The sequence below is a fragment of the Vairimorpha necatrix genome, chromosome 2, assembly GCF_036630325.1.
Source record: "Vairimorpha necatrix chromosome 2, complete sequence".
Taxonomy (NCBI): domain Eukaryota; kingdom Fungi; phylum Microsporidia; family Nosematidae; genus Vairimorpha; species Vairimorpha necatrix.
The window spans coordinates 176,039-201,150 of NC_088817.1; the positions used below are offsets into that span (position 1 = coordinate 176,039).

General features: G+C 27.8%; 8 protein-coding genes across 8 annotated transcripts; 4 read left to right on the forward strand and 4 right to left on the reverse strand.

The window, feature by feature from the left end:
• Positions 1 to 4,914: 4,914 nt before the first annotated feature.
• On the forward strand, positions 4,915 to 5,577 carry VNE69_02042 (putative SP-containing protein; the record flags this gene model as incomplete). Its single annotated transcript, XM_065472588.1, has 1 exon — positions 4,915 to 5,577. The coding sequence occupies one exon, from the start codon at positions 4,915 to 4,917 to the stop codon at positions 5,575 to 5,577; it is 663 nt and encodes a 220-aa protein (XP_065328660.1).
• Positions 5,578 to 15,542: 9,965 nt separating this feature from the next.
• On the reverse strand, positions 15,543 to 16,757 carry VNE69_02043 (coatomer subunit delta; the record flags this gene model as incomplete). Its single annotated transcript, XM_065472589.1, has 1 exon — positions 15,543 to 16,757. The coding sequence occupies one exon, from the start codon at positions 16,755 to 16,757 to the stop codon at positions 15,543 to 15,545; it is 1,215 nt and encodes a 404-aa protein (XP_065328661.1).
• A 1,066-nt stretch (positions 16,758 to 17,823) lies between these two features.
• On the forward strand, positions 17,824 to 18,108 carry VNE69_02044 (DNA-directed rna polymerases I,II and III subunit RPABC; the record flags this gene model as incomplete). Its single annotated transcript, XM_065472590.1, has 1 exon — positions 17,824 to 18,108. The coding sequence occupies one exon, from the start codon at positions 17,824 to 17,826 to the stop codon at positions 18,106 to 18,108; it is 285 nt and encodes a 94-aa protein (XP_065328662.1).
• A 107-nt stretch (positions 18,109 to 18,215) lies between these two features.
• Positions 18,216 to 18,416, reverse strand: VNE69_02045 (uncharacterized protein; the record flags this gene model as incomplete). The annotated part of the gene is made up of 1 exon (XM_065472591.1): positions 18,216 to 18,416. One exon carries the CDS (start codon positions 18,414 to 18,416, stop codon positions 18,216 to 18,218), a length of 201 nt encoding a protein of 66 aa, XP_065328663.1.
• Positions 18,417 to 18,632: 216 nt separating this feature from the next.
• Positions 18,633 to 19,898, reverse strand: VNE69_02046 (WD40 repeat domain-containing protein; the record flags this gene model as incomplete). The annotated part of the gene is made up of 1 exon (XM_065472592.1): positions 18,633 to 19,898. The coding sequence occupies one exon, from the start codon at positions 19,896 to 19,898 to the stop codon at positions 18,633 to 18,635; it is 1,266 nt and encodes a 421-aa protein (XP_065328664.1).
• An 899-nt stretch (positions 19,899 to 20,797) lies between these two features.
• On the forward strand, positions 20,798 to 21,556 carry VNE69_02047 (putative SP-containing protein; the record flags this gene model as incomplete). The annotated part of the gene is made up of 1 exon (XM_065472593.1): positions 20,798 to 21,556. The coding sequence occupies one exon, from the start codon at positions 20,798 to 20,800 to the stop codon at positions 21,554 to 21,556; it is 759 nt and encodes a 252-aa protein (XP_065328665.1).
• A 377-nt stretch (positions 21,557 to 21,933) lies between these two features.
• Positions 21,934 to 23,784, reverse strand: VNE69_02048 (ATP-binding cassette sub-family G member; the record flags this gene model as incomplete). The annotated part of the gene is made up of 1 exon (XM_065472594.1): positions 21,934 to 23,784. One exon carries the CDS (start codon positions 23,782 to 23,784, stop codon positions 21,934 to 21,936), a length of 1,851 nt encoding a protein of 616 aa, XP_065328666.1.
• Positions 23,785 to 24,496: 712 nt separating this feature from the next.
• VNE69_02049 (ribosomal protein uL24) lies at positions 24,497 to 24,916 on the forward strand (the record flags this gene model as incomplete). The annotated part of the gene is made up of 1 exon (XM_065472595.1): positions 24,497 to 24,916. The coding sequence occupies one exon, from the start codon at positions 24,497 to 24,499 to the stop codon at positions 24,914 to 24,916; it is 420 nt and encodes a 139-aa protein (XP_065328667.1).
• Positions 24,917 to 25,112: the final 196 nt, after the last annotated feature.

Genomic DNA, 25,112 nt, shown 5'->3' on the forward strand with positions numbered 1-25,112 from the left:
AGTTTTTTAAAATACTATAAATATGTTTTACAATACATTTTTTTAAAATCACTAAAGCTTAATATACATATTTTACTTTACCTATTTCGTTGTCCCTTTAAGGCTGAAAATTTTTATTACGTGGTCTGACAGAAAAACAATTTCCCCTATATTTTTAATATAAAAAAAATATTTTACCCTGACTATAATATGAACAGAAAAGATATATTTGTTTTATCGGTACTAATAATGAGTGTTTTCACGTATTTATATTTGCAATTTAAATCTTTAAAAGACAGTGATTTTACATTTTTCTCCAAAAAAAACAATAATATTATTATAAATGATTCCTACATTGATAAACTTCATATTCTTAGCGCCGTGAATGAACTACACTCTCAGTCTAAAATATATAGCAAAGAACAAATTAAGAATATATTAATTGCCCTGAGAATATATTCTAATTTTAGACCAAGTTGGACAGTTTGTTATGAAGGAACCCAGTATTTCGAAACAAATAAAAAGGAGATAGATGATTTTATGTCTTCATTACACACATTCTTATTTTCAAAGAAAAATGGAGTAAAGGAATGTTACAAGGGTACCAAAAAAGAGCATAAATACATTGCCAGCCTATTAACGTCACTAATATCTAGCGAAACGATGAACGAAACGAATTATCCCATAATATTTTATCTCGGAGAACCTTATTCAACTTTAAAAGAACATGCTGAAGATTTGTGGGATAAAAACTTAAAAAATCAAATTAATAAAGAAACGTTAAAGATTAGATATAATGGTATTGAAAAACTTATATCTGTGGCTAACTATGTTTGGATACGTTTGTTTGTGCATTTTGATATAATCATCCTCGGACAACCTTAAGATGAAGTAAAATATAAGTTGCATCTACACATCAAAAAAATATAATGAAAAAAATAATTTTTATACTTTCTTATTATGAAGATTTAAAATAAATATTTAGTTTGACAGTAAAACGTGAAATTTTTTTTTTATAATCTCATGTTTTTATAACTTTTAAAATTAGTATATATTGATAAATAAATCTTCTCTGTTTTTTTTAGTTTTTTGGACTTATATGTTTTAATCGAAAACCAAATATGTACTAAAAAAAATTATGACAAATACAAATATCAATTTATACATAAATAGCACAGCTGATACTTGTAGTAATTTTTTATACAGTATGCAAATAAACACAGAAAAAAATAAGGTTTTTTATAAAGCAGACTTCTGAATAACATTTCATTTTATTTAATATCAAATCTTAAATCACTTTTAATTTTTATTTAAAGACTAAAAATTTTATAATTATTGTATACACAGTGGCGTCTATGATGGTACTTTGGCCAAGGTCCGCCTTGATTCGTCTTTGTGTTCTCTCTCATGTTTTTCTCATATACTACAAGAAGTGCATTGTGTATTTTCTATAATATTTTACATTGAATTTAGGCATTAACCTTTGTATCTATTTCGATTATATACACTTAGCAAAATGTCCCGATGCAAGCTCAATATTAGGCATGGCTAATTTAAATGCTAGGTGCGTCAAAACGGTTTTACTTTCTATGATGCAGCTGGAACAACTCAAATGATTAAATGTAAAAGAAAATCATTACTTAGATTCAATGATACTTTTGCATCTAGCCATAAGGGGATTAGCTTCCAGTGTAGAAATGCCTTATAATACGTTGACTGCAAAAGTCGTTAAAAGATCTTTTCAATATGAATTGTGTTCCAAGTTTTAAATAAACCAAGAATATAAAATAGTTCATGTTTTGCTTTTCGAAATAAATAAGCGTATAGATCATTTAAACTAAATTAAACCTTTGTATTTTACTCTTTAATGGCTTTTTTTTGCTAACAAGCGTCAAACATAACACACGTAACTCTAATAATTCATAATTTATAGGAAAATTTTGAAAATGAGATTAATTTAAAGTGTTGAGGCTGAGCTGAAGGGAAATTCCTTGACACACATATTGATAAAGGTAGGCAACGTGTACGGCTTAATCTTATTTATTCTTGTAATTATTTATAAATACATAGAAGTATCTGTTGGTACAGCCCAATTTAATTCTATAACTTGTGTACGCTAGGCAGGTATCCTAACCCCTACCAAGAGAATAGAGGAAGTATAACAAGTAATGTCTCGTGGAATTTAGCCTACAAATTCCTTGACACGGTCTCAAATTAGAAGTCGATATAGTGGTTAATGATGCTCAATAAAATACCGGGCTGGTGATGTGGCAGTGTAAGAGCCATATGTGAAATGCATATAATTGAAGAACCATTTTAGCTAGTAGATGATTTCTCTCTAAGGCTATTAAACGTCAGTAAGCTTAGCATATCTGTTATAAGTTTCTGATAGACTCAATTTGGGAATTTAATATCAAAATATTTTTCGGAGCTAAAGTCAAATGGATACGGCGGAGCTGCCGTGGCGGCTTGATATATAGAGGAGGTTTTAGTGAATAAGAACCTCCCAGAACCAATTGGAAAAGGATTAAGTACAAATCTCTCTGGTCCCAATGTTGTAAATTCTATACCTCTCATTTGCAAAAAAAGTGTCAATCTCCATTTTACCTTCGTACATATATAAATATCAATTTTAAAAAAAATCCTTTTTTTTGAAACCAAAATATAAAAAAAGAAAATAAATAATTTATAAAGTTCAAAAAAAAATAGTTATTATAAGATCTAATTTGGCCACAATATATGAAAACAACCATAAACTAAATTTTATATTTAATTTTCCTATATTGTCTTTATATATATATATATATATATCTAAATACATAAAAAAAATTTGTTTTTTAGTCATTATAACTAGGTTTTAATGCTGATAATTATGTTTTTATTTTTTTGTTGTTTAAAACAGGTCTATGGTATTGTAAACATTATTTTTGCTTTGGGTAAGAAATTAGTATTTTTGTAATTTATTGGTACTTATAGACGAATAATTTAGTAATAGTTCATATTATTGTTCTTTAAAGCATTCATATGTAATTAATAACCTCAAAATTGTTAGTTATAAAATCTAACCTCTATTATAATGATTTTTATTTATTTATATAAATATATGTTTTTACTTACTGCTAAATTATAGCATTATTTCTGAGTTATTTTAATATTCATTATATATATAACTATGTTTCTTTATTTTACATAAAGATATATAAAATACAGATTTATTTAAGTAGGTAGTAAAATAATAAGAAAAAATAAAATTTTAGATAATTTATTATTTTTGAATTTTATGTTGTTTTATTATAGTTTTTTGTTGTTTTTCTCATTCTCGTTCTGTCCAATTCGAATTTCGAAATCATGAATATGTTTTAAAAATTGGTATTTATATATGTAAAGGGTGTAAAGTGGAAATGCTCCAAAATTAAATTACATTTAATGTATATTATAATCGTGTACGTGATTTCTCGACCCAATCATTTTCCAAGGATAAAAAATTTTCGATATAACATTTATTTTTTGATAGTTTACGAGATTTTAAAATGGGTAGTTTTTTATTTTACGTTATTTTATGCTCGTAATACGTATATTAACATATTCTACATATAAACTTTCGGTTTTTTGTCTTCTAAGCCAGTAACTGCCTTTCTTAGCCACTTTTATACTCTGACAGTTTCCTAGTCATTGTTTTCATTTTATCTAATATACAGGCTTATGTCTTCTTAATCACAATATTAATTTTTTGTAAAAAATGAAGTGAGCTTTGAGCTAATTGATCTTCTTGTTATAATATCAAGTCTGCGTCTCATGTCATTATCCAAAGATAATTATTTACAAATGTTTTTATAGACTATGAATTTCAAAACATATATTTTTTATATAAAATAGAATTTGCTTTTTTTGATCAAAAATTGGTAGTGATAAATACAAAATCTCTTTTGGCAATATTTTTATTGTGTACTAAACCATAATTAATATTAAAATTATATTTTTGCGGCATTTGATCATGTATACGGTTTTTAAAATGTTTTTTCTCGTTTTGTAGTGTATATACGGCAAACGAATATTAGAACTTTTTTAGTAATTCTTTAATCATGTGGTGAATGAAAGCAAAACGATAAAGATGTTTTTGCTATATAATTTTTACAAAAAAAAAACAAATACATTGAGAACGTTATATTTATAAAAACAATATAAACTATTTTTTTAATTACATTCTTCCTTAAAAAAGATGATTTCATTTTAGATCTCATGAATTGCTGAATTTATGTTTCTATCAGAATAATCGTTTTTCTGTATTATAAAATTATTTTTTACTAATAAAAAAGGAGTTCATGTGGCCACGATTGCGTTACACAACCCTTTCCACATATGAATTGTCAAAAAGGGATGAGATATGATGACAAAATATAATATTGTGAATCATTGTATAAAGTAAGAGTGTGATATTACCGTAAATGTATAATATATTTTTTAAGAAATATACACCTTTTAATTTTAAATAATCTAATTCCTATGATACGAAATTAACATATAATTTGAAATTAAAAAAAAATAACTGCATAATATTAAACACTAACAACAAAACAACATCAGAATCTTATTTCTCCACTGTAAAACATATCAAAAAAAATATACACCTTTGAAACAAAAATAAAAATTCCATTGCATATAACTACAATTTCTCAAGTTTTATATCCGAAAATAAATTATTTGGATTAACATGGCAATGTTGTTTAAATTCTTAGTTTTTCATAATATTATAAATATTTTTTACAATACGTTTTTTTTAAGTGCTAAAGTTCATTATACCTGATTTACTTTATCTATTTTTATAGTCCTTTAGGGGTATAAACTTTTATTACGTGGTCTGACAAAAAAAAGATTTCCCCTATATTTTATTATAAAAATAATATTTTACTTGTCTATAATATGAATAGAAATGTTATGTTTATTTTTTTGGTAGTAACTTTAAGTGTGTTCACGTATTTTTATTTGCATTTTAGATCTCTAAAAGACCATGGTTTCTCAGCTCTATACAAAAAAGACAATATAACTATTATAAATGACACCTACATTGATAAACTTCATATTCCCAGCACCGTGGATGAACTATACTCTCGATGTCCGAGATTAAGTAAAGAACAATATAAAAATATATTAATTGCGCTGAGAATATATTCTAATTTTAGAACTAGTTGGCTAGATGATTATAAAGAATCTATAAACTTTAAAGCAAATAAAAAAGCGATCGATGAATTTATGTCCTCATTAAATGAATTTGTATTTTTGAAGGAAAACGGAATAAAAGAATGTTGCGACGGATTGGAGAAAGAGCATCTATACATTTGTGGCCTATTAACTTCATTAGTTCCAAAAGACAAAACGTTTGAAATAAATACACCTATAGAAAAATATCTTGAAGAACCTTTTGCATCTCTAAAAAAACAGGCTGAAGATATGTGGGATGAGAACATAAAGAATCAACTTTATAAAGAAATGATAAAGATAACACACAAGGGAAAAGATTTACTAATAACTGTGGATTCCTATGTCTGGATACGTTTGTTTGTGTATTTTGATATAATAACTGCGCTTGAACTTCATTAAGACTATTAAATTAAAAATCTGCCATATCTTAGTTTAAAAAATATTAAAAATATTTCAGAACTCTCTTATTATGAAGATGCTTAAATAAAGTTTTAGTTTGTCAAGCAAATGTGCTGTTTTTTTTCTTGTAATATATATGTCTTATATCTTGTCGAACTATTTTTTTTCTGAAAAAGTTCTTCTCTGTTTTTTAAGTAATGTATGTCTTTATGCCTTACAACAGAACCAAATATGAAAAAAAAAATATTGATAATTCAGATTACAGTTTATTTACCATAAATAATATAGCTGATATGTGTGGTAATTTTTTTTTTTAACACGCAAATTAACACAGAAATGAAAAATAATACTTAGAAAGCCTTTCATTATATATTAAATCAAATTTTAATCACTTTAAAATTTTATTTTTGAAGCCTATAAATGTTATAAGTATTTTATGCAAAATGGACAATTAGGTGCTTTATGCTAAGGTCCGGCCATTATTAGTCTTTGTGTTTCTTTTTTGTCATTTTAATATACTACAAGAAATGCAAGGTGTATTTTCTATAATAGTTTACATTGGATTTAGGCATTTAAATTTTGTAGATATTTCGCTTAAATACACTTATTCTAATGTCCTAAGGTAGAGCTAATTATTGGGCATAACTTAGTTCAAATTCCAGGTGCCATCCGTTTTTACTTTCTTTGATGCAGTTGGAATAACTCAAATGATTAAATGTATATGAAAACCATTAGTTTAGCATGATGAAACTTGTTTGCGTCTAGTCATAATGAGATCAGCACCATGTGTTGAAACGCACGCTAACATGTTGGCTTCATAGGACATTTTTTTGATCAGATATACGTCCCACTTTTAAATAAACCAAAAATACAAATATATAATTTATTTTTCAAAATGAATATGCATAATGGACATAGCAAACTATATTAATCCTTTTATAGATTTACATGCTTAAAGCCGTTGAACAAAACTTACGTAAATCAAAAATTAATATATAATTGCGCTATTAGAACATATAATTTAGGGGTAAATAAAAAAGTGCTTTTCTAAGTGGAGAGGCAGGCTTAAGGGAAATTTGTCGCGCCATATAAGGATGACGGGCTGTCAACGTGTTAAGGCAAAAAGTTTTCATTCTTAAAGTTATTTTTCAAAACATACAAGTATCTGTTAATACAGTTAGGTAAAATCTCAGGTCTTGTGCAGTCTAGGATGTTATCTCCATACTGTTCTAAGATACTAGACAAATTAGAGCAATATAAGAACCTGGGGGTCTTATCTTACAGTCTATCTAGCAAAATTGACGAAATGGGAGTCAAACTTGTGTTAACGCGCCTAAATAAAATGCCGGTGGGATGTGGCATCGAAGAGCCGTATGCTAGATGCAGATAACTGTAGGACTATTTGCTCCAGTACTATGAATTATCTTATAAAACGCTTAACGCCAATTCGCAAATGCATCTGTTTAAGGGTCTTCTAGACTTGGTTTGAGGTAAAAATAAAACATATTCTTCTGGAATCAAATTCAAATTTCTTTGCGGAGTTTGCTATGTATCAAGTTATACATGGGGTCTTAAGTAAAAACTATTCAGTAGCAGATGATTGAGGATCACTCTCAAATTCATCTTCTATTTGTAAGATTTATCCTCACATCTTACTTGTTTAAAAATGAGATCTTTAATATTTCACTTTATTTACGTAAAATATCCTATACATTATAACGAGGCAATTATAAATTACTTTTATTCGTGCATGAGAAACATTTATTTCGTCAAAATTACGCGGTTCTGGCTCGAAATCAGTAATTTTTTGTTAGGTTAATTCCTTCTTCTATTGTAGACAGTATTTGAATCAAATTGTAATTTTATTAAATTAATCTTACATCACAAATGTAATATCATCATAATAAGGGGGTATACTCTCATTTTAACTTGTTTAAGATATCACTTATTAAACATAAGTTATTCCTTCGAAATATATGCTTAAAAATTTGTACTCACAAAAAAAATTGGAAATATTTTTCAACACTTCTTTAGTGGATTTATAAAATGTCAACCACTTATTTTGCTGATTTCTTGATGTAATATTAAATATAAATTTAAAGCGAAAATTTGTTACTTATAATTACTTGGTATTTACCCGGAATTGTGCCAGTAGCAAGAAAGCATTCAATAATGCTACGGCCATGTGAACCGTGAATTTTCAGGGTAGGTGTAAATTAAGATGAATAATGTTTTTGTTAGAGGCGTCATAGGCTTGAGCTGGAGTGTAGGTGTTGTAATTCTTAGGCATCATGTTGCGCGATGAATTAGTTATTTATATTTGTGGGTAACAAACTAGTAGAAGTTAGTGTTACAGAATTGTCCACTAACTGAGAGGGGTGCTTGACGTGTATGAGGTTAGATCAGCGTTTCATCATTTATTGGTCACCATAAAACATGTGGTATGAATTATTATACCACAATTACAAAAATACTTGGGAATAATCTCTTTTTTATAAACAGTTTCTCCGTAAATTCAAGCTTTAAATATTTTTAAGATTGTTTTTGAAAATTTTTACCTTACCCCTCCCCTCAAAAAAAAATTGCAAAAACATCAAAATCATCTTGTTTAAAATGCAAAAATAATGTTTGGAGTAAACTTTACAATATTTAAAAATTATCTCAATAAATCTTCTAATTTTTTAACTCATTTTAGACTTATATGTTACTTAAAAAATGTTTAGTCCATCAAATTACCCCTTATAATTCCCAATTCCCAAAATGGAATCAAAAAAACAAAAGGAGATATAGATCATAAAACAAATTATTGGACCAAGTTTCTTCAAATGATAAAGACGCCCAAGTTTTTTTTAAAAAAAAATATTTTTCCTTGATTTTATGTAATTTATTTGTTGTAAAAGTTTTTCATTTGGATTTCATTAATTGATAAAATCCCCTTTCTTCATTATTCCTTTTTAATTAAGCCCTAATATGAACAAGAAGACTATATTCTCTCTAATTTTATCAACAATCTGCAGTGCGACGGTTTTGTATATAATTTATTTGATTTTAAAAAAACAAAATTCTATCATCTCCAGACGACATAATTTCTCCATCTTTAGAAGACAAGGGTAATTTATTTATAAGGACCATTAGTTCCTCGTCTTTTGAAAAAAAAAGTTTTCAATCTCCAGAGAACATAAGTTTTCCATCTAAAAAAATCAATACTATTGGATGTTCAATCCCCCAAAGTTCTTTGTTAACAGAACACATCAATCATTTTTCAACTGACGATATCATTGATAAAAAAATCGTTGAAGATGGTGCAATATTTTTAAAACAGTTAGGAAAATGATTGACTATTGGACAATACAAAAGTATAATCATTGCATTAAGAATATTTTTCAATTTCTGAACTAGTTGGATAGATGAGCATATAGTAGCTCTAAAGCTTAAGATAGATAAATTAAGGGCAGATGAATTTATGTCCTCGTTAAAAAAAACTCTAGGCTCTATACTGGGCTGGGCAAAATTTTAAAAGTACAGTGACTATCGATATATGTATTAAGAGCCTATTAGTGTTATTAGTTCCTAAAAATAGCATGATCAAAATCAATGCCACTATTAAAAAATATCTTGAAGAACCATATAAAATAGAAAGAGAATAAACTGAACGTATGTGGAGAAAGGCAGCGAGGACGAATTTAGATTTCGTCAAATATTATTATACTATTTGGGAAAAATAGAAATATGGCGTGTTCGATGGTATGTCTATGCATGTTTGATGCATCATTTAGAAAATATATCTAAAGCAAATGAAACAAACCTAGAAAATCGAAAACAATTTAAATATTGCTCAAAGTTCTTATTTTTTTTTGTCGTAAAAAAAAATTACTGTTTCTAAATAAGATGTTAAAAGATTAAACACTATAATTTACATTTTTATTCTTACTAATGCCTACAATCTTATTTACATCCGAAGTCTTTTTCATATCAATAAATGGTTAGAAAAAAATCTAATCAGCTGTATTAACTACTTAAAAACATTAATTTTTATTTTTACAAAACAACTGAAGATATATACTATTAAACTATTTATTTTGACATGCTACACTTACTAAGTGGTAGCGCATCCATTTTCGCACCCATTTGCACATGTGTAGTGGAATTGTCTCTCGGCGAGCTATATTAAAGCTTCATTAAAACATTTTTTCCATCTAAAAATTTTGACCGTCTAAAATATTTTTTAAATACATGTAAATCAAAAAAAAATGAAAACCGACGTCTTTTTTTATAGTTTATTAAAAGATTTCTGAGCGACAGCAAATAAAAAGAGTACAAACACATTTTATAATCATAATGACGATTTTATGCTGAATGATTGACATCCATGACATTTTTTCGCATTAAGAACATAAACAAATTAAAAAGCGATAGACACGCTAAAATGTATAATTTTAGAGTTTAACTTGTAACCTTGGCAAATAATTTATGACAATTTCAAAATTTTAATTTTTTGTAATAGATACGCGCTAATTGACCTAGAACCCTCATGGAAATGGCATGATTATGTCTTAATTTTTTAACTGTACAATGTCAAGTGTAGTCAATATACATCATTGCAAAAAACAACAACTTTATATAGTTTCTGTATTTAATGTTAGTGTTTATTACATAACACAACTTCAAATACGCCGAACAAATAGTAGGAAATAATCTTGTTAATGATTAAAACCCTTTTTTAAAATTTTACAATACACTAAATGAAAAATAATTGTGTCGTACTTCATGACATTAGTAATAGCTACATCTATCAGCTTCATCAAAAATAAGAATTCTAAATTGACATCCTTGTGTAGGAATATATGTCAATGTCAAATATATAATCGAGTTGATATATTTGACATCTGATCTTTTAAACAATTTTATAAAAATAAACCCATGTTTTGTTCCAACAATTTGGCGACAAGCGACAAAAATATTCTTCTCATCTTCAGAAATGAAGAGAAAGACGACCCACAACAGTTCATAGAGGACTTGATGGAAGTGGGCAGGTTGAATGAGTACAGCGAGGGTAAGATGTTACTTACATTCAAGATGTCTCTTAGGGAAGAAGCAAAAGATTGGATAATGGCCCAACCAGTAGGGCCAGACTTGGGTGAACTAATAGATAGATTCAGGGAGAGATTTGTCAGTAATATGATTCTGAAGATTAGTTTGGAAAAGCTTGCAGCATTGAAGTATACAGGTGGATCTATTCTGAACTATCTCGACAGAATGGGTGCCATAGCGAGGAAAGGAAATGTACCAGAACAAGTCCTGGTAGCGTTTACATTGAATGGTCTGCCGAATAATCTAGCTAACATCGTGCTTATTAACAACAAAGAGGGCCTTACGTGGAAATACATCTATGATTCATTAAAGAATATTAAGGATACGAGAGAGACCGAGCGAAACCAGATAGCATTCTCATACTGTCAAGAAGTTAAGGTCGAAGCAATAAGAAACAAAGTTAATAGTAAAAAATCAAGCTATTCAAAAATTAGATGTTTGATCTGTAGCGAGCAAGGACATGTGGTCTCTCAATGTCGTTTCAACAGTTTAAGGAAAAGCTCTAAGGTGAAAAAACAAGTTAGAGAGGTTAGTATACCACAAGGGAATGATGAGATAGATGTGGAAGAAGAGGACTTGAATAAATTTATTTTTAATTATAGGTTATTAAATAGCAGAAGTAATCGATCCACTGTTAAGTTGGCTACACTTGAGAACAATAAACGACCGTTTAAGGTATTATTAGATACAGGTGCAGAAGTTAATTTGATTAGGCCGGAACACCTTGAAGACAAAACGAGATTGACTAGAGATAATCTTCAATTACGGGCGGCCAACGGGTCACAGATAAGAATCATAGGGAAAACGATGCTGAAAATAAAAATAGAAGGATACATATTTGAAGACGAATTTATTGTAACACGGGACATCACCATGCCGTGCATAGTAGGATGGACATTATTGGACAAATATGAAGTTGACCTAAGATTTGGAAATGGAAAGGTCAACATGGAGTCGGGACAAATCCTTAAAGGAAATGCAATTGGATATCATAGGATTAACACGGGAGATAGTGAGCCAGTCATGGCTCAGCTATATAAATTAGGCGGAACGAAAGAAAAAGAGGCATCTAAAATAATAAAAGAATACCTTGAGCTGGGGGTGATACGGCCAAGTGAGAGTGCTTGGCGAAGTCCAGTGATTGTAGTACCAAAAAAAGATGGAGGATATAGATTGTGTATAGATTACAGGCGGCTTAATGATATTACGATTAAGGATGCATACCCCATGCCTAGAGTGGATGAGTTTATTGATGCACTAGAGGGTGCAAGTTATTTTACTAAGATGGATGCAGAATCGGGATATCACCAGATCAATATGGCTCCAAAGGATATTGAGAAGACTGCCTTTGCATGCAGAGAAGGACTTTTTGAATTTGTAAAGATGCCTTTCGGTCTAGTAAACGGGCCAGCCACATTTCAGAGAGCAATGAATAACATACTGAGAGAGTTTTTATACAAATTTGTGGTTGTTTATATGGATGATATCTTGGTCTATAGTAGAACGTTCGAGGAACATCAAGCGCATGTTAGGCTGGTTATGGAGAAGTTGGTAAATGCTGGAGTAAAGCTGAATGAGAAAAAGTGTGAATTTAATAAGAAAGAACTGAAAATCTTGGGGCATGTGATCTCGAAGGAAGGAGTTAGGATCGACACAGAAAGGATAAAGAGTATTGAGGAATTGCCGATTCCAAAAAACAAAAAGAAATTGCAATCATTGTTGGGGCTATATAATTACTGTTCGAAATTTATAAAAGACAGTCATAAGATAGTAAGCCCATTGTATAGGATCATTAAGTTGAAAAAGGAAGAGGAAATCAAATTTTGGAAAAGGGCATCAGAAAACAGGCAGTTTATCGAAGCCATAGAAGCGTTAAAGGCAGCTGTGAATAAAGCGACATTATTGACTATCCCAAATACGAGAGATAAATTCATTTTGACGACGGACGCGTCAAATGAAGGAAGTGGAGCCATGCTATCCCAGGTAATAGAAGGAGAGGAAAAAATGGTAGCATACTTTAGTTCTTTGCACACGAAAGCGGAAAAAAATTATTCTACAACAGAACAGGAGCTGTTGGCGGTAGTCAAAGCATTTCAACACTTCAGAGAATATCTACTGTTGGGAAAGTTTACCTTAAGAACGGACCATCAGGCTTTAAAGTATCTTTTTAAGTCAAGGAATATTAAGGCAAGGTTAGCGAGATGGTCGCTCCTCCTTCAGGAATATGATTTTGAAATTGAGTATATTGCGGGGCCCTCAAACTATGTAGACCATTTAAGTAGAGACTTCAAAATTGAGATGAAGAAAATTGAAACGGTAAGCACTGCTGAAGAAAGGAAAGTTATAAACAGGGAAAGGGGACTAGAACTGGTCAGATTTTACCACGATATGTTGGGCCATGGCTCAAAGAAAAATATGAAATATAACATGAGACGTAAATATGAATGGAAGGAAATTAACAAAGATATAGATCAGTTTGTAGAGAACTGCGAAATCTGCCAACAGGAAAGAGAACAAAAACAATTCAAAGATATTGTACCATTGGTGGCAAACAACATTGGTGAGATTTGGGAAATTGATATAGTAGGACCATTCAAGGAGAGTGAGGACGGGTACAGGTATCTACTGACAATGGTAGATCATTTCTCAAAAACGGGGGAGATTATCCCGATCCATACAAAAGACATGAACACAATAGTGTATTTAGTGGACAGATACATCATAAAGAAATACGGAATTCCGAAGGCAATTTTAACAGATAATGGACGAGAGTTTAAAAATCGAATCTGTGAGGATTATGCAAAAGAGAAACAGTTTACTTGGAAATACGGATCACCATACAGTCCGACCACCACAGGATTAATAGAGAGATTTAACAGAACAATAGGAATTAAACTGAGGAAGATCACGGAATTTGGCAAGTTCGATTGGGCCAAATGTGCAAAAAAAGTAAATAAAGCCTATATGCAGTCCTATCACCGTGCCATAGGCTGTGCGCCCATAGAATTGCACCAAGGATTAGTTCTTAATCATATGGATCTGCAGGAGGGAATTAATATTAGAATGGATAGAACAGACTTTAGGACTAGAGCGAAGGAGAATTTAGAACGATACAGAGGGGAGTATGCAACACATGAGAAAACGGGTGCGCCCCAATTGGAAGAAATAAAGGTAGGTGACAGGGTATGGTACAGACTAATTTTGCCCCAAGGAGGGAAACTGGAACCAAAATGGCAAGATAAAGGAACGGTCTTGGATAAAAGCTTTAAATCGTATAGTGTTTTACTTGACGACGGAAGAACGATTACAGCGAATCGAAATCATGTAAAACTTTTAAAGGGGAAGTAGTGTAGGAATATATGTCAATGTCAATGTCAAATATATAATCGAGTTGATATATTTGACATCTGATCTTTTAAACAATTTTATAAAAATAAACCCATGTTTTGTTCCAACACCTTGGATTAAATTATGCCTAAATTTATACTGCATTTACAGCTGCCAATAATCATTTTAGATTTTTTTTTTACAATACTATTTTAAAAACTACATAAATTTTCTTTTTAATTAATTCTTTGTACTGAAAAAAATAGTTCTTTGTTTATAGATCATTATAATGGAAAAATGTTACCTTTTTTATTGAATATACAGCAGATTTTTTCAATTAGCTAAAAGATATAACAACATATATGAGCAAGAATTTTTTATTGTTTCTTGTCAGTAGATTTTTATTTGTATTTTACCGATCTATTTTGTTTTGATTTTATATATAAAGTTTATAGAAAAATGATAAATAAAAACATTTTATAATTAGTTATGGTGCTTTTTTTAATATAAACTATAGTCAAATTGTTTTATTTTAGAAATATCCTTCAAATTCTTTTTCTTTCTCTTTCTCCTTTTCTTCTTTTTTCTTGGATCCAAAAGCATAGCTCATGATAAAAAATGTTACAACTGTAAAATTCATATTAATTCCTTAAAAATTTTTACTTTAAACGTTTAGTGACCAATAAATTTTCCAGGTATTAAATGTTATACAAATAAGTTTTTTTTTGATCAATCAAATTTTTAATTTTTTGATCAATAAAAAATATTTACCAATAAAATCAAATAAATTTTTTTATTTTTTTTTAATGTAGACAATATTTCGTTTTTTACATTATTTAAGTATTGTTTTTATTCAATGTTTCATTGATGTTTATTTTGTCACAAAATAGATTCATTTCATCTGTCAAAAATACCAATAATGTGTCAAAAAATCAATGTCTTTCAATATTAAAAAACTCAATGTAATATAAAATAAAATTTTAACATTATACATAAAATTCCTGTAAACTCTTTTATGGCGCATTTAGTTTCAGTGCAATCCGTCAATTAATTGATTTTTTTTAAAAATTATCTAATTTGTCTACTAGGTGTTTTTCATGAACAAAACAAATATAATTTGCAATTTTAGATAAAATCTATTGACATATAAGATTAAAAATAACATTTGATTTTTTATACTTCTAAAATATGATATTTCTGATACTTCTAAAATATGATATTTATATAAAATGCACATTAAAATGTACATTTTTTAATAAATTTTAAGACATCTAAGATTTCAAATAAAATATGATTTTTTTATTCTTCTAAAAAATGAAATTTATATAAAATGCACATTAAAATTTACATTTTTTTCATAAATTTAAAGATATCTAAGATTTAAAATTAGAAAGATTTGTTTTTTTCATTTAAAATTTAAAAATCTTAGACTTTATTTTGAGGTAAAAATTTTTATCTATAAAATGAAAATTCATTATAAATTTAAAATTTTTTATATGACACTGTAAATTTTTTTCTTAATAAAAATAAAAAAATTTCATTTTTATTTATTCATATTCAATTTTATATTCTTCTACTTCTGTCATTTTCTTCATCTCATATTCATCTTCATCATGCCCTTTAATTTCTATATCTCCAACTTCTAAATTAATCTTTTCACTAGTAAAATACACATCAATAGGAAATATTTTCTTTATATCTTCACATTTACATTGAAAATCAAGTGAGTCAGAATCATTTTTCTTTATATTTCCAATATTCCATTCTATGAAATTATCATTAGTCGTCAGATTAGTGTCGACTACTATAACATCTTTAATAGGAATATTTATATTTAGATTATTAATATCTTCTTCTGCTGTAAATTCCAAGCTTACTTGATAAGTTCCTTGTTTTACTTCACTTGGCCAGAATGTGAAACTTATTGGTAAATTCGTTATATTTTGACTTTTCCATTTCATTAAAGCTATGTTTTTATTAAGAGAGAAGTCTTTGTCACTTCTAATTATATTATTTTTACAAGATTGTTTGTCCAGCTTTGGACTGAATTTACACGCTGAAATGTCGCCTTTTACTTTTATTTCTAGATTTTTATAAGATTCATTTTTTATATTTAAAATCATTTCTCCATTTATTTCTACATTTTTAAGTGTATTTTCTACATCTATTTGACATTTTAATTTTTCTTTTAGTAAAATGAAGATGCCTTTTTTACTAGTTTCAAAAGATTTAGTTTTTTTACTACTAGTTGAAACTTGACTTGTCTCATTTTTACTACTAGTTATTAGTTTTTCTTCTTGATGAGAATGTCTTTCTTTATATTCATTTTTACTTGTACTACTCTGGATTTGACTATATTTCTTTTTAATTTCGCTTGCTTTATTTTTCATCATCATTTTGTAGATCTTTTCTTCTTGACTCTCCATATTTTTTATAAGGCTCAGATTACTAAATATAGGAGTTTCGTTGTATAAGACATTATCTATAGTTATTAATTGATCAATAGTGTCTAGAGTACTATTATTACTAATATATTCTAGTATTTTCCTGCCTTTATTTTCTTTATAATTTAGACTTGTTATTAAGACGTAGTGGACATTATTTTGGATATGTTGAATGTACTTGAAGAGGCCTTTTATGACTAGAGGCCTGGGGTCCTGCATGAAGTCGAGGATAAGATTCTCGATTTTGGAGATCTTGAGTTGGTCAGTGAAGCGGGAGACTATTTGGGATTTGTTGACGATAAAAGTGCCGACAATCATTTGGGGGTAGAAAATTATGAAAAAACAAGATTAGAATTTAGAAATAATGTTCGATAATTTTTGCAATCATGACACTTCTGATGCACAGAGGCCTTAAAATCTTCGATTTGTTTAATTCTGAAAATTAATATTTTTATACATATTAAGAAGACAGTGCATCTTTATATCTTGCAAGTAAGAGATAGGGAAGATAAAAACACAGATGTTCTCAAATTTATATTTGAAGACTTCTTTTACTAAATTATATTTTGTATATAATTAGATAACAAATCCATTTCTTGTGTGTTAAAGATAATCATTTACCTTTTATGTTTCATATCCTGCCCCGAATTATTCAAAAAGACTTAATTATAAAACAAGGCCTAAATAACCAGGGACAAGATCTTATATCAACTTCAACACACCGCGTCGTTTTCCCTTTTTATAAGTGTGTCATATCTTTAGTAAGATTATCATGTTACACTGTATAGGATAAATTTATACTTATATCTTGAATATTGATTATATTTACATGTTCTTAAAGGTAGTTCCCTTATAATACTTTCAGTGTTTCTTTTTTGTTGTGTATAAGAGTATTAATACATTATATTGTCATGCCTTTCCTATTAATTTGTAATATACTTGACCCGGAGTTAAATCCATCTTATTCTTCCCACCTATTCTTAGACATAGTTTCTTTACAAATATTTTCTTCTTCCATGATTTTGCAAATAAGTTTTAATGTTCAATTTTATGGTATCTCTTGTAATTTAGTTCTGTTTTGCAGTATCATTTGTCATGAGATTTTACCAGTATTTTCTCAGTACTTGGATGCTGTTTATATCTTCATGTGTTTTGTTACATAGTGTAAAATATACTATATTATCTAAGTTTACAGGGCTCGATTTTCATCAGACAAGGATATTTAAGAGTTCAATGCGTAGTTTCAAGAACGAACTCCGCGAACTGTTAGAAGAGATTGTAAGCGTATCTTGTGAAAAGTAATTAGTAAGTAAGATATTATATTAGACCCAAATAAATTTGTTTATCTTAGTTGTTTCTTCTTGTTTTAATTTCTTACCCCCTCATGCTGGAAGTTATTGACGATCAAGTGGAAATTAGAGATGACCATAAAAAATCTGTAAGAGTCACCATGCCCAAACTCACTAAATACGAGAGGGCACATATTCTTGGAGTCAGGGCATCCCAGCTGAGTGGCGGGGCTCCCCCGTTTGTAGATATTGAGGATGAGACTGATAGTCTGAAGATAGCCAGGAAGGAATTGGGAGAGAGGAAGATTCCTTTTATAGTGAGGAGAATATTCCCTGATGGATCATGTGAAGATTGGCCACTCAATGAATTAGAACTGTGAAAAGAAAGAAAGCACAAGTTTTCTTTTATTTATGCAGAAATAAAAAATATTAAAATTTATATATAAAACTACGTGTAAGAATATTTATATTTTATATGTTTATTTGGTTATAGTTCTTTGATGTATAGTGGCCTGTACTGGGCCATATAAATACAAGCCCATGATACATAAGTGAACCATATTGTCCCTATAATTCCTATTCTGTACTCATTTCTCCATTTCATCATTTTATTCCTTGTGGCCAGGAGGACGCCACCAGTGGTGAGAGAAACCAAAACAAAAACCAAAAGAAGAGTCAACACGATCATAAAAGGGGGTAAAGTAAAATATGAACTAAATATAAGATTTATTGAATATAGATTTAATATCTATAGATTTATTGAATATAAGATTTAATATCTATAGATTTATCACTATATATATACCATTTAGATATAATCTAATAGATATTTTAAATATCAAATTCATAAAATAATAAATTTATCCAGTAGACGATTTATCTAATATATATTTTATTAAGTTATTTATTTATGGTTTATTGTTAATTTGTGTATTTCTCTATTCTGACACATTATTATTGAGTCGCCCGTATTGACAAATGTTCTACATTTCTTAATCTTAGTATTTATTATTACAAACTCCTTATTATAAATCTTCATCCCTGCCTCTGTAAAATACAAGTATAAATCTTTATACACCGTAATCTCACTAGTATCCCCTTTAATCTCTTTCTTATACTTAAAATCTTCATTAATAAATATAATAGTATCATAAGTCATTATACTGATCAAATTACCCAAAACTCTAATATCTCTAAAAGAGAACTTATCTGTATAAATTATCTTATTAATCAAAACTAAATCTTCTGTAAATTGTAAAATGTCCCCATTAGAACTCAGGCCTAATAAATCATCTTTGTACTGGACAAGATTTATCAAATTATTATAAGATTCTTCTACTACTTCCAAATCTTCATTGAGTAACTGGACAGTGTCTCCTAGTAAATATAAATTAGTATTTATAACTACTAGTCTATTTATATTTCTAGTGTAAATCTTGTTTATATCTTTAATATCTCCATCTATGACTTGTTTGATCTTGTTCAGTTTGTTGTTACAAATTAATAATTTGTTGTTAAAAAGAGTGACGTCACTGACTCCCCACTTGTCTAGTCTGAGGCAGTGGACTAATTTATAATCCTTAAGAATATAAATAATATTCATAGTGTCTACTAGAAATATATTAGAAGAATAATGTTTTATGATCTTGATACTGTAATTAGTCTTAAATAGGCCAGGGGTGAAGGAAATAGAAAAACGAGAAGATTTCTTAATTTGACTTTTTTTAAACTTCTTATTATTTAGCCAGTCTGGCTCATTTTTGTATTTCTCCCTTAGGACTTCCTCATCTGACTCGGAGTCGGCCCAGGCCTCTTCTTCTGAGGAAGAAGAAAGAAAACATTTATCATCTCCAAAATAATCGCAGTCTTCTTCAGAGACTTCTTCTGATAAACTAGAAGAATCATCGTCTTCTATTAGACTTGATTGATTGTTATTTAAGCTTGATGAATCGTCGTCTTCCATATGACTTGATGAATTATCTTCTGGATTAGATTGATCATTAATAGGACTAGAATGTTCATCTTTCTCTTCTTCTTTACTGATGGGAGATAATATCTCACTTTCTTTATTTGATGTTATTGTTTTACCTTCTTTATTATTTATTGTTATTGTCTCATCTTCTTTATTATCAAATAAAATCGTCTTATTTTTCTCAGATCCACTTTTCATGGGGAAAAGAAAAAAGAGAAACAAGATTTCAAAATTGAATATGAGATTGTATTTTGTAAATTATATTTAGACAGTGCAATTTAAATCAAATGAAGTGGCTTCATAAGTAACTTATTGGGCTAAAAACTACTTTGGTTGATTTTTGATTAGGCCTCAGATCAAAGTTAAACTTTCACTCTATTAATTTTCATTTTTTTCTTTAAAAATATTGAAGCAAATTTTCTGTAAAAGCCATGCAGAGCATCACTGCTTTAATAAATAGAGCTTGTGTGTGAAATCTCTAAAAAATAAATATTTTCATTTTAAGAGTTTGTTCTCTTAATTTTTATTTATGCAGAAAATATAAATTTTAAAAAAAATTAAAAATTATTTATGCGCATTTTAAAATAAAATAAAACATTTTTAAATTTACTATGTAAAATATATGATAACCAGCATATTCGCTTTATAAAAATATATAATAATTTTTGAACATTTCTTATATTCTAAAAATTCATTTAATATTAATTTTATGCTCATAATTTTCAATTAAAATTGAAAATTTACCATATCCGGAAACAAATCAAAAAAGAACAAAACACTATTTTTTAATATATCAAAATATTTATGAAAAAACACTCTCTATTATTAAAAACAGAATTTGATTTTATATTTCATAAATGTCAAAAAAGTCAAATTATATTAAAATCATTTAAAAACAAAATAAAAAACAAAATTCTGATACTTTAGATTAAAGTATAATTAATAAAGTGACCAATCAAACGTGTCAATTAATTGATTTTTCTGACATGAACCATGAAAGAATTGGGATTTGTGTTTGTTTCCTGTATTTCGAAATTGTTTGTTTTTGTAAACAAATTAAATTTTTAATATAAAAAAAAATAATTTTCTACCCATATATGAATCTGTATTTTCCATTTTCTCTATTTATGCTTCTATCTCTAGCTTTTCGTACTACAAACACTAATGAAAATGATTCTGGTTGGGTCGTGAATATAGTCAACTTTACAAAAAAGCATGTAGATCATATCCATGACTTTTTAATTAATTTAAAAAATAATAAATTTAGTAAGGAAGATATTATAGTAAAACTTGATCAATTAAGGGATAAATACCCACATGAATCATGGACTGCTGTTAAAGTGGCCATTTTGTCATGTTATGATATTTTAAATACACCAGCTAGCGTGTATATGGATGGTAAAATTGTTGAAAAAATTGTGCAAAATAACAAACAGGAAAAGGTTAAAACAGAAAATAATTTGGAATCTGTAATTCCAAATGAAGAGAGGGACGCCTTATCCGCTAAAATTATCATGGGGAATTTTGCTGGCGTCCCTAAGAATCTGCTCATTGAAGATGATTTTATAAACTACTTGTTAGATCGATATACTCTTGTAGATATCGATCAATACAACAACATAAGCAAGTTTTTACACCTTGTAAAAGACAACAAGGTGTATGCTTATGAAGAAAAGGTGATAAGAGAATGGCCATCGAACTCAGTAATACTCGGTACCACTAAAGGGTGGGAAAACGTACTAATTGAGATGATCGTAATATTAATAAATAGAGATAAGGAGACTTATGCCTTTGTAAAAGAGGTATTGAAACTTTTTGATGATTATTTTAAGAACCGGGAAAAGAATAACTTATAAAACACAATAAAAAAATTCTTGTATGTCTTTTTTTGTAATACTATAAATAACTAATTTAAAAAGTCATATAATATTTATTTAATGTCATTGGACCATTATTTTATATCATAATTATGTAAATATAAATTGTTATTTAATGTAATTGTACCATTTCATTATTTTTTATCATTATTAAGAAGTTATATGTACGTTTTTAATGTTTTGTACGCCTTATATTAGATCCCAAGATACTTATATGTAAGTGATACAGTAAGTATTTTAAATTTTTTAGAAAAATTCGTCATAAAGAAATCACTTTAATATTCATTTATTAGGTAAAAATTAGATCTAACTAATAAAATATTATCATATATTATATTGACCTTTACTTATTTAATTTATTTTGTTAATTTTATTCTGATATTTGGAATATAATAAACTTTGAAAAATATAATAGTCGACATAATTAGAGAACACATAACACTAAAAAGTAAACTCAATGTTATGCAATCTGACCAATCTCCGAAATCCTTATAAATAATTAATAACTTTTTTCCTTCATTATATCCCAACTCCATTGTTTTATTTTTCATTATATTACCTAACAAATTTAAAATATTTTTTTGATTTTCAAATCTATCCGATAAATTAAAACATCTAGAATTCATAAACAACTTGTATAAATGTAAAGGATTAATAATAAATAAATAACCAAATATACCATAATCAACAGAATTTGAATCTTTTACATAATCAATATAATTTTCAAACTCATTTAAAATTAAGAAAATTAAAAAATTCCAAAACGAAAAAAATGTAAAAATTGACGATATGGTTTGTAAAATAGCAAAACAAACAATAAAAAATAATGAGAAACATAATATTGAAGGATACAATAATATGTTTCTATATAAAATACATAGAAAAAATAATTGGAAAATAAAAATTCCAAAATTTTTAACGAAATTGTAAAAAAATAAAGAATAAAAATATGTTCCGAAATTGTATCTATTATTGAGATATTCTTGATAGAAATTATCACTGTTCCATTCGCCAAGGTAACTTGTAAATATTCCTGCGTATAAATAAAAACTGAAAATGTAAGTCGTAATTAAATAACTCAATAAGAAAATATCGTAATATGAACAACTGTTTAAATCTTCTGAGATTGAAATTTCAAAAGTTTTTATACTGTAAAATATGTGACCCAAAATATTCAATAGTGGAATAAACACCAATATGAACACATAAAAGAATTGTTTAGTTGATCCATCTTCGTCTAATAGCATTTTGACAGTTTGTTTCGATAAATTAAAAATATCTGACATATTAGATTTCCAACTTAAAGTCTTAATATTATTACAGATCGTTGGTTTTGCGTCTTTACTTTTATTGTTTTCTATTATTTTTTCTACAAAATCTTTATACTTCTCTCCTTCCTTTAAAGTTATTTTTTCTGATAATAAAACACTTAAAAATTCTGGAATTGATAGTTTGTCATCTTTTTCAAATTTTTTTTCTTCTAAAAAATTTTCCAATTCTTTGTTAGAACCATTATAAAATAATCCCTTTTTTGTCAATATTATCAAATCATCCAAATAATTAAACAGACAATCTTTATTTTGATAATCGCTTACAATAACGATAGAATTGTTTTCTTGCGCGTATCTTTTTAATATATGATAAATTTCTAATGCATTTTTTGAATCAAGACCTACTGCAGGTTCTTCAATAATTAAAACTTCAGGATTATTAATAAAAGATATTGCGATATTTGCTTTTTGATATTCGGCAAATGTCAATTTTCGCATAAAAACATCTTTTTTATGAAAAATTTTACATTTTTTTAAAATTTCTACAATTTTTTTATCTTTATTTGTATGACTTAGATTTTTATTAAATGATATATAAAACATTAAAACTTCGTAGATTGTAAAATGAGGATAATAAATACTTTCACTCGGCACAAAATGCACGATTTTTTTCCATTCTTCAACATTTCTTTCTTTGCCGTTGTAAAAAATTTCTCCGTATGTTTTTGATTCTTCTTTAATAAAACCGACCAATATTTTTAATAAGTCATTTTGGCCACAGTTTTTATTGCCTACTACGCCTGTCAGTCTACCAGATTTGATTGTGCCGGCAATAAAATCTAATTTTTTATCATATTCTTTGGGGTTTTTTGTATTTTTTAATATTTTCTCATAGTAAACATTTTTAAACTCTATTTCTTTTATCTTAGAATTCATAGGGGTATGCTTTTGATTTTATTATTATATTTTATCTAAATGGTAAAAATAATTTGTATTTCAAATTGCATTGTTCTATTGATTTGCGCGTTAGATGGTTTTTTTCATGTACTATATTTACAGTTAACGAATAAATAAATTAATAACGGTCAATAATTTAAAATTTATTCCCCTTTTTCTATTCCAGGAGGATATTTCAAATCTTTCGATTTTGATTTTCTAGCCCCTTAGTTTAGAATTATTTTAGTTTACCCAAGGGGAAAGATGCTTAACTACTTATTAATTAAAAATAAAATTAATCAAAAGAAGGAAGATACGTCAACAAAACATTTATTAGTTATCTTTAAGGACGCATCTGTAATTTACATATTATAATAAAGTAGATGTTATGTCCATAATTTAACAATTTTTAAAAAATAGAAGAGATTGTTAGTATTAGAGGAGAATAAATTTTCATGAACTATAAATTTAAAGTTATGTACAAGTTAACACTAAATACGAAGAATGAACAAAGACAGAATAAAAATAAATAACCTCAAGATTTATGTTTTTATGTTCTAATTTTTCTTATATTTTTACTAGCACAAATTTATATAAATTTTTACTTTTTTTAAAAAAAGATACAGTTGTTAAAATTGAACAATGCTCTGTTTTTATTATTTTCCTGTATATTTTTTCTCTGATTATTTTCTTAAAATTTTACCCCTTAAAAATGTTAGCTGGTAGAAAGACGAAATCAAGTCTAAGAAAAAAACAAAGAAAAGCTCTTTTTACTGCTGTCGGTAAAGATAGACTAAAAAGAATGAGCAGTCATCTTTCTGAAGAATTAAGAAGCCAATACGGCTTTAGATCATTCCCAGTAGCTGTAGGTGACATTGTTAAAGTACATTCTGGACCATACAAAGGCAAGGAAGGACAAATCTTGGAAGTTTTTCTTAAAGATTATAGAATTACAGTTGAAGGATGTTTAGAAGAAAATGAAGAGAAAGAGAATGTTCCTGCCAAATTACATCCATGTAATGTTACTTTTGTGAAATTTAATATGGACAATGGAAGAGAAAAGCAATTAGAAGAAAAGAAGATTGCTAGAGTTCAACATATTGAAAGAGAACAGAAGAAGAAAGTTCAATAAATTATTTTAAAGAAATTATTTTTTAGAAACTATGTTTTATGTGTCATTCTTAATTTTAATAATTTTTATTGTGTTAAAAAATACATGATATTTCTGCAAGTATTACTTGGAAATTAAAAAATTTTAAAATTTTTTTTTTGACAATTTTGCATTAAGTCTCAGCAGCACATTGAAATGGCACACGCTCTTAGTTATA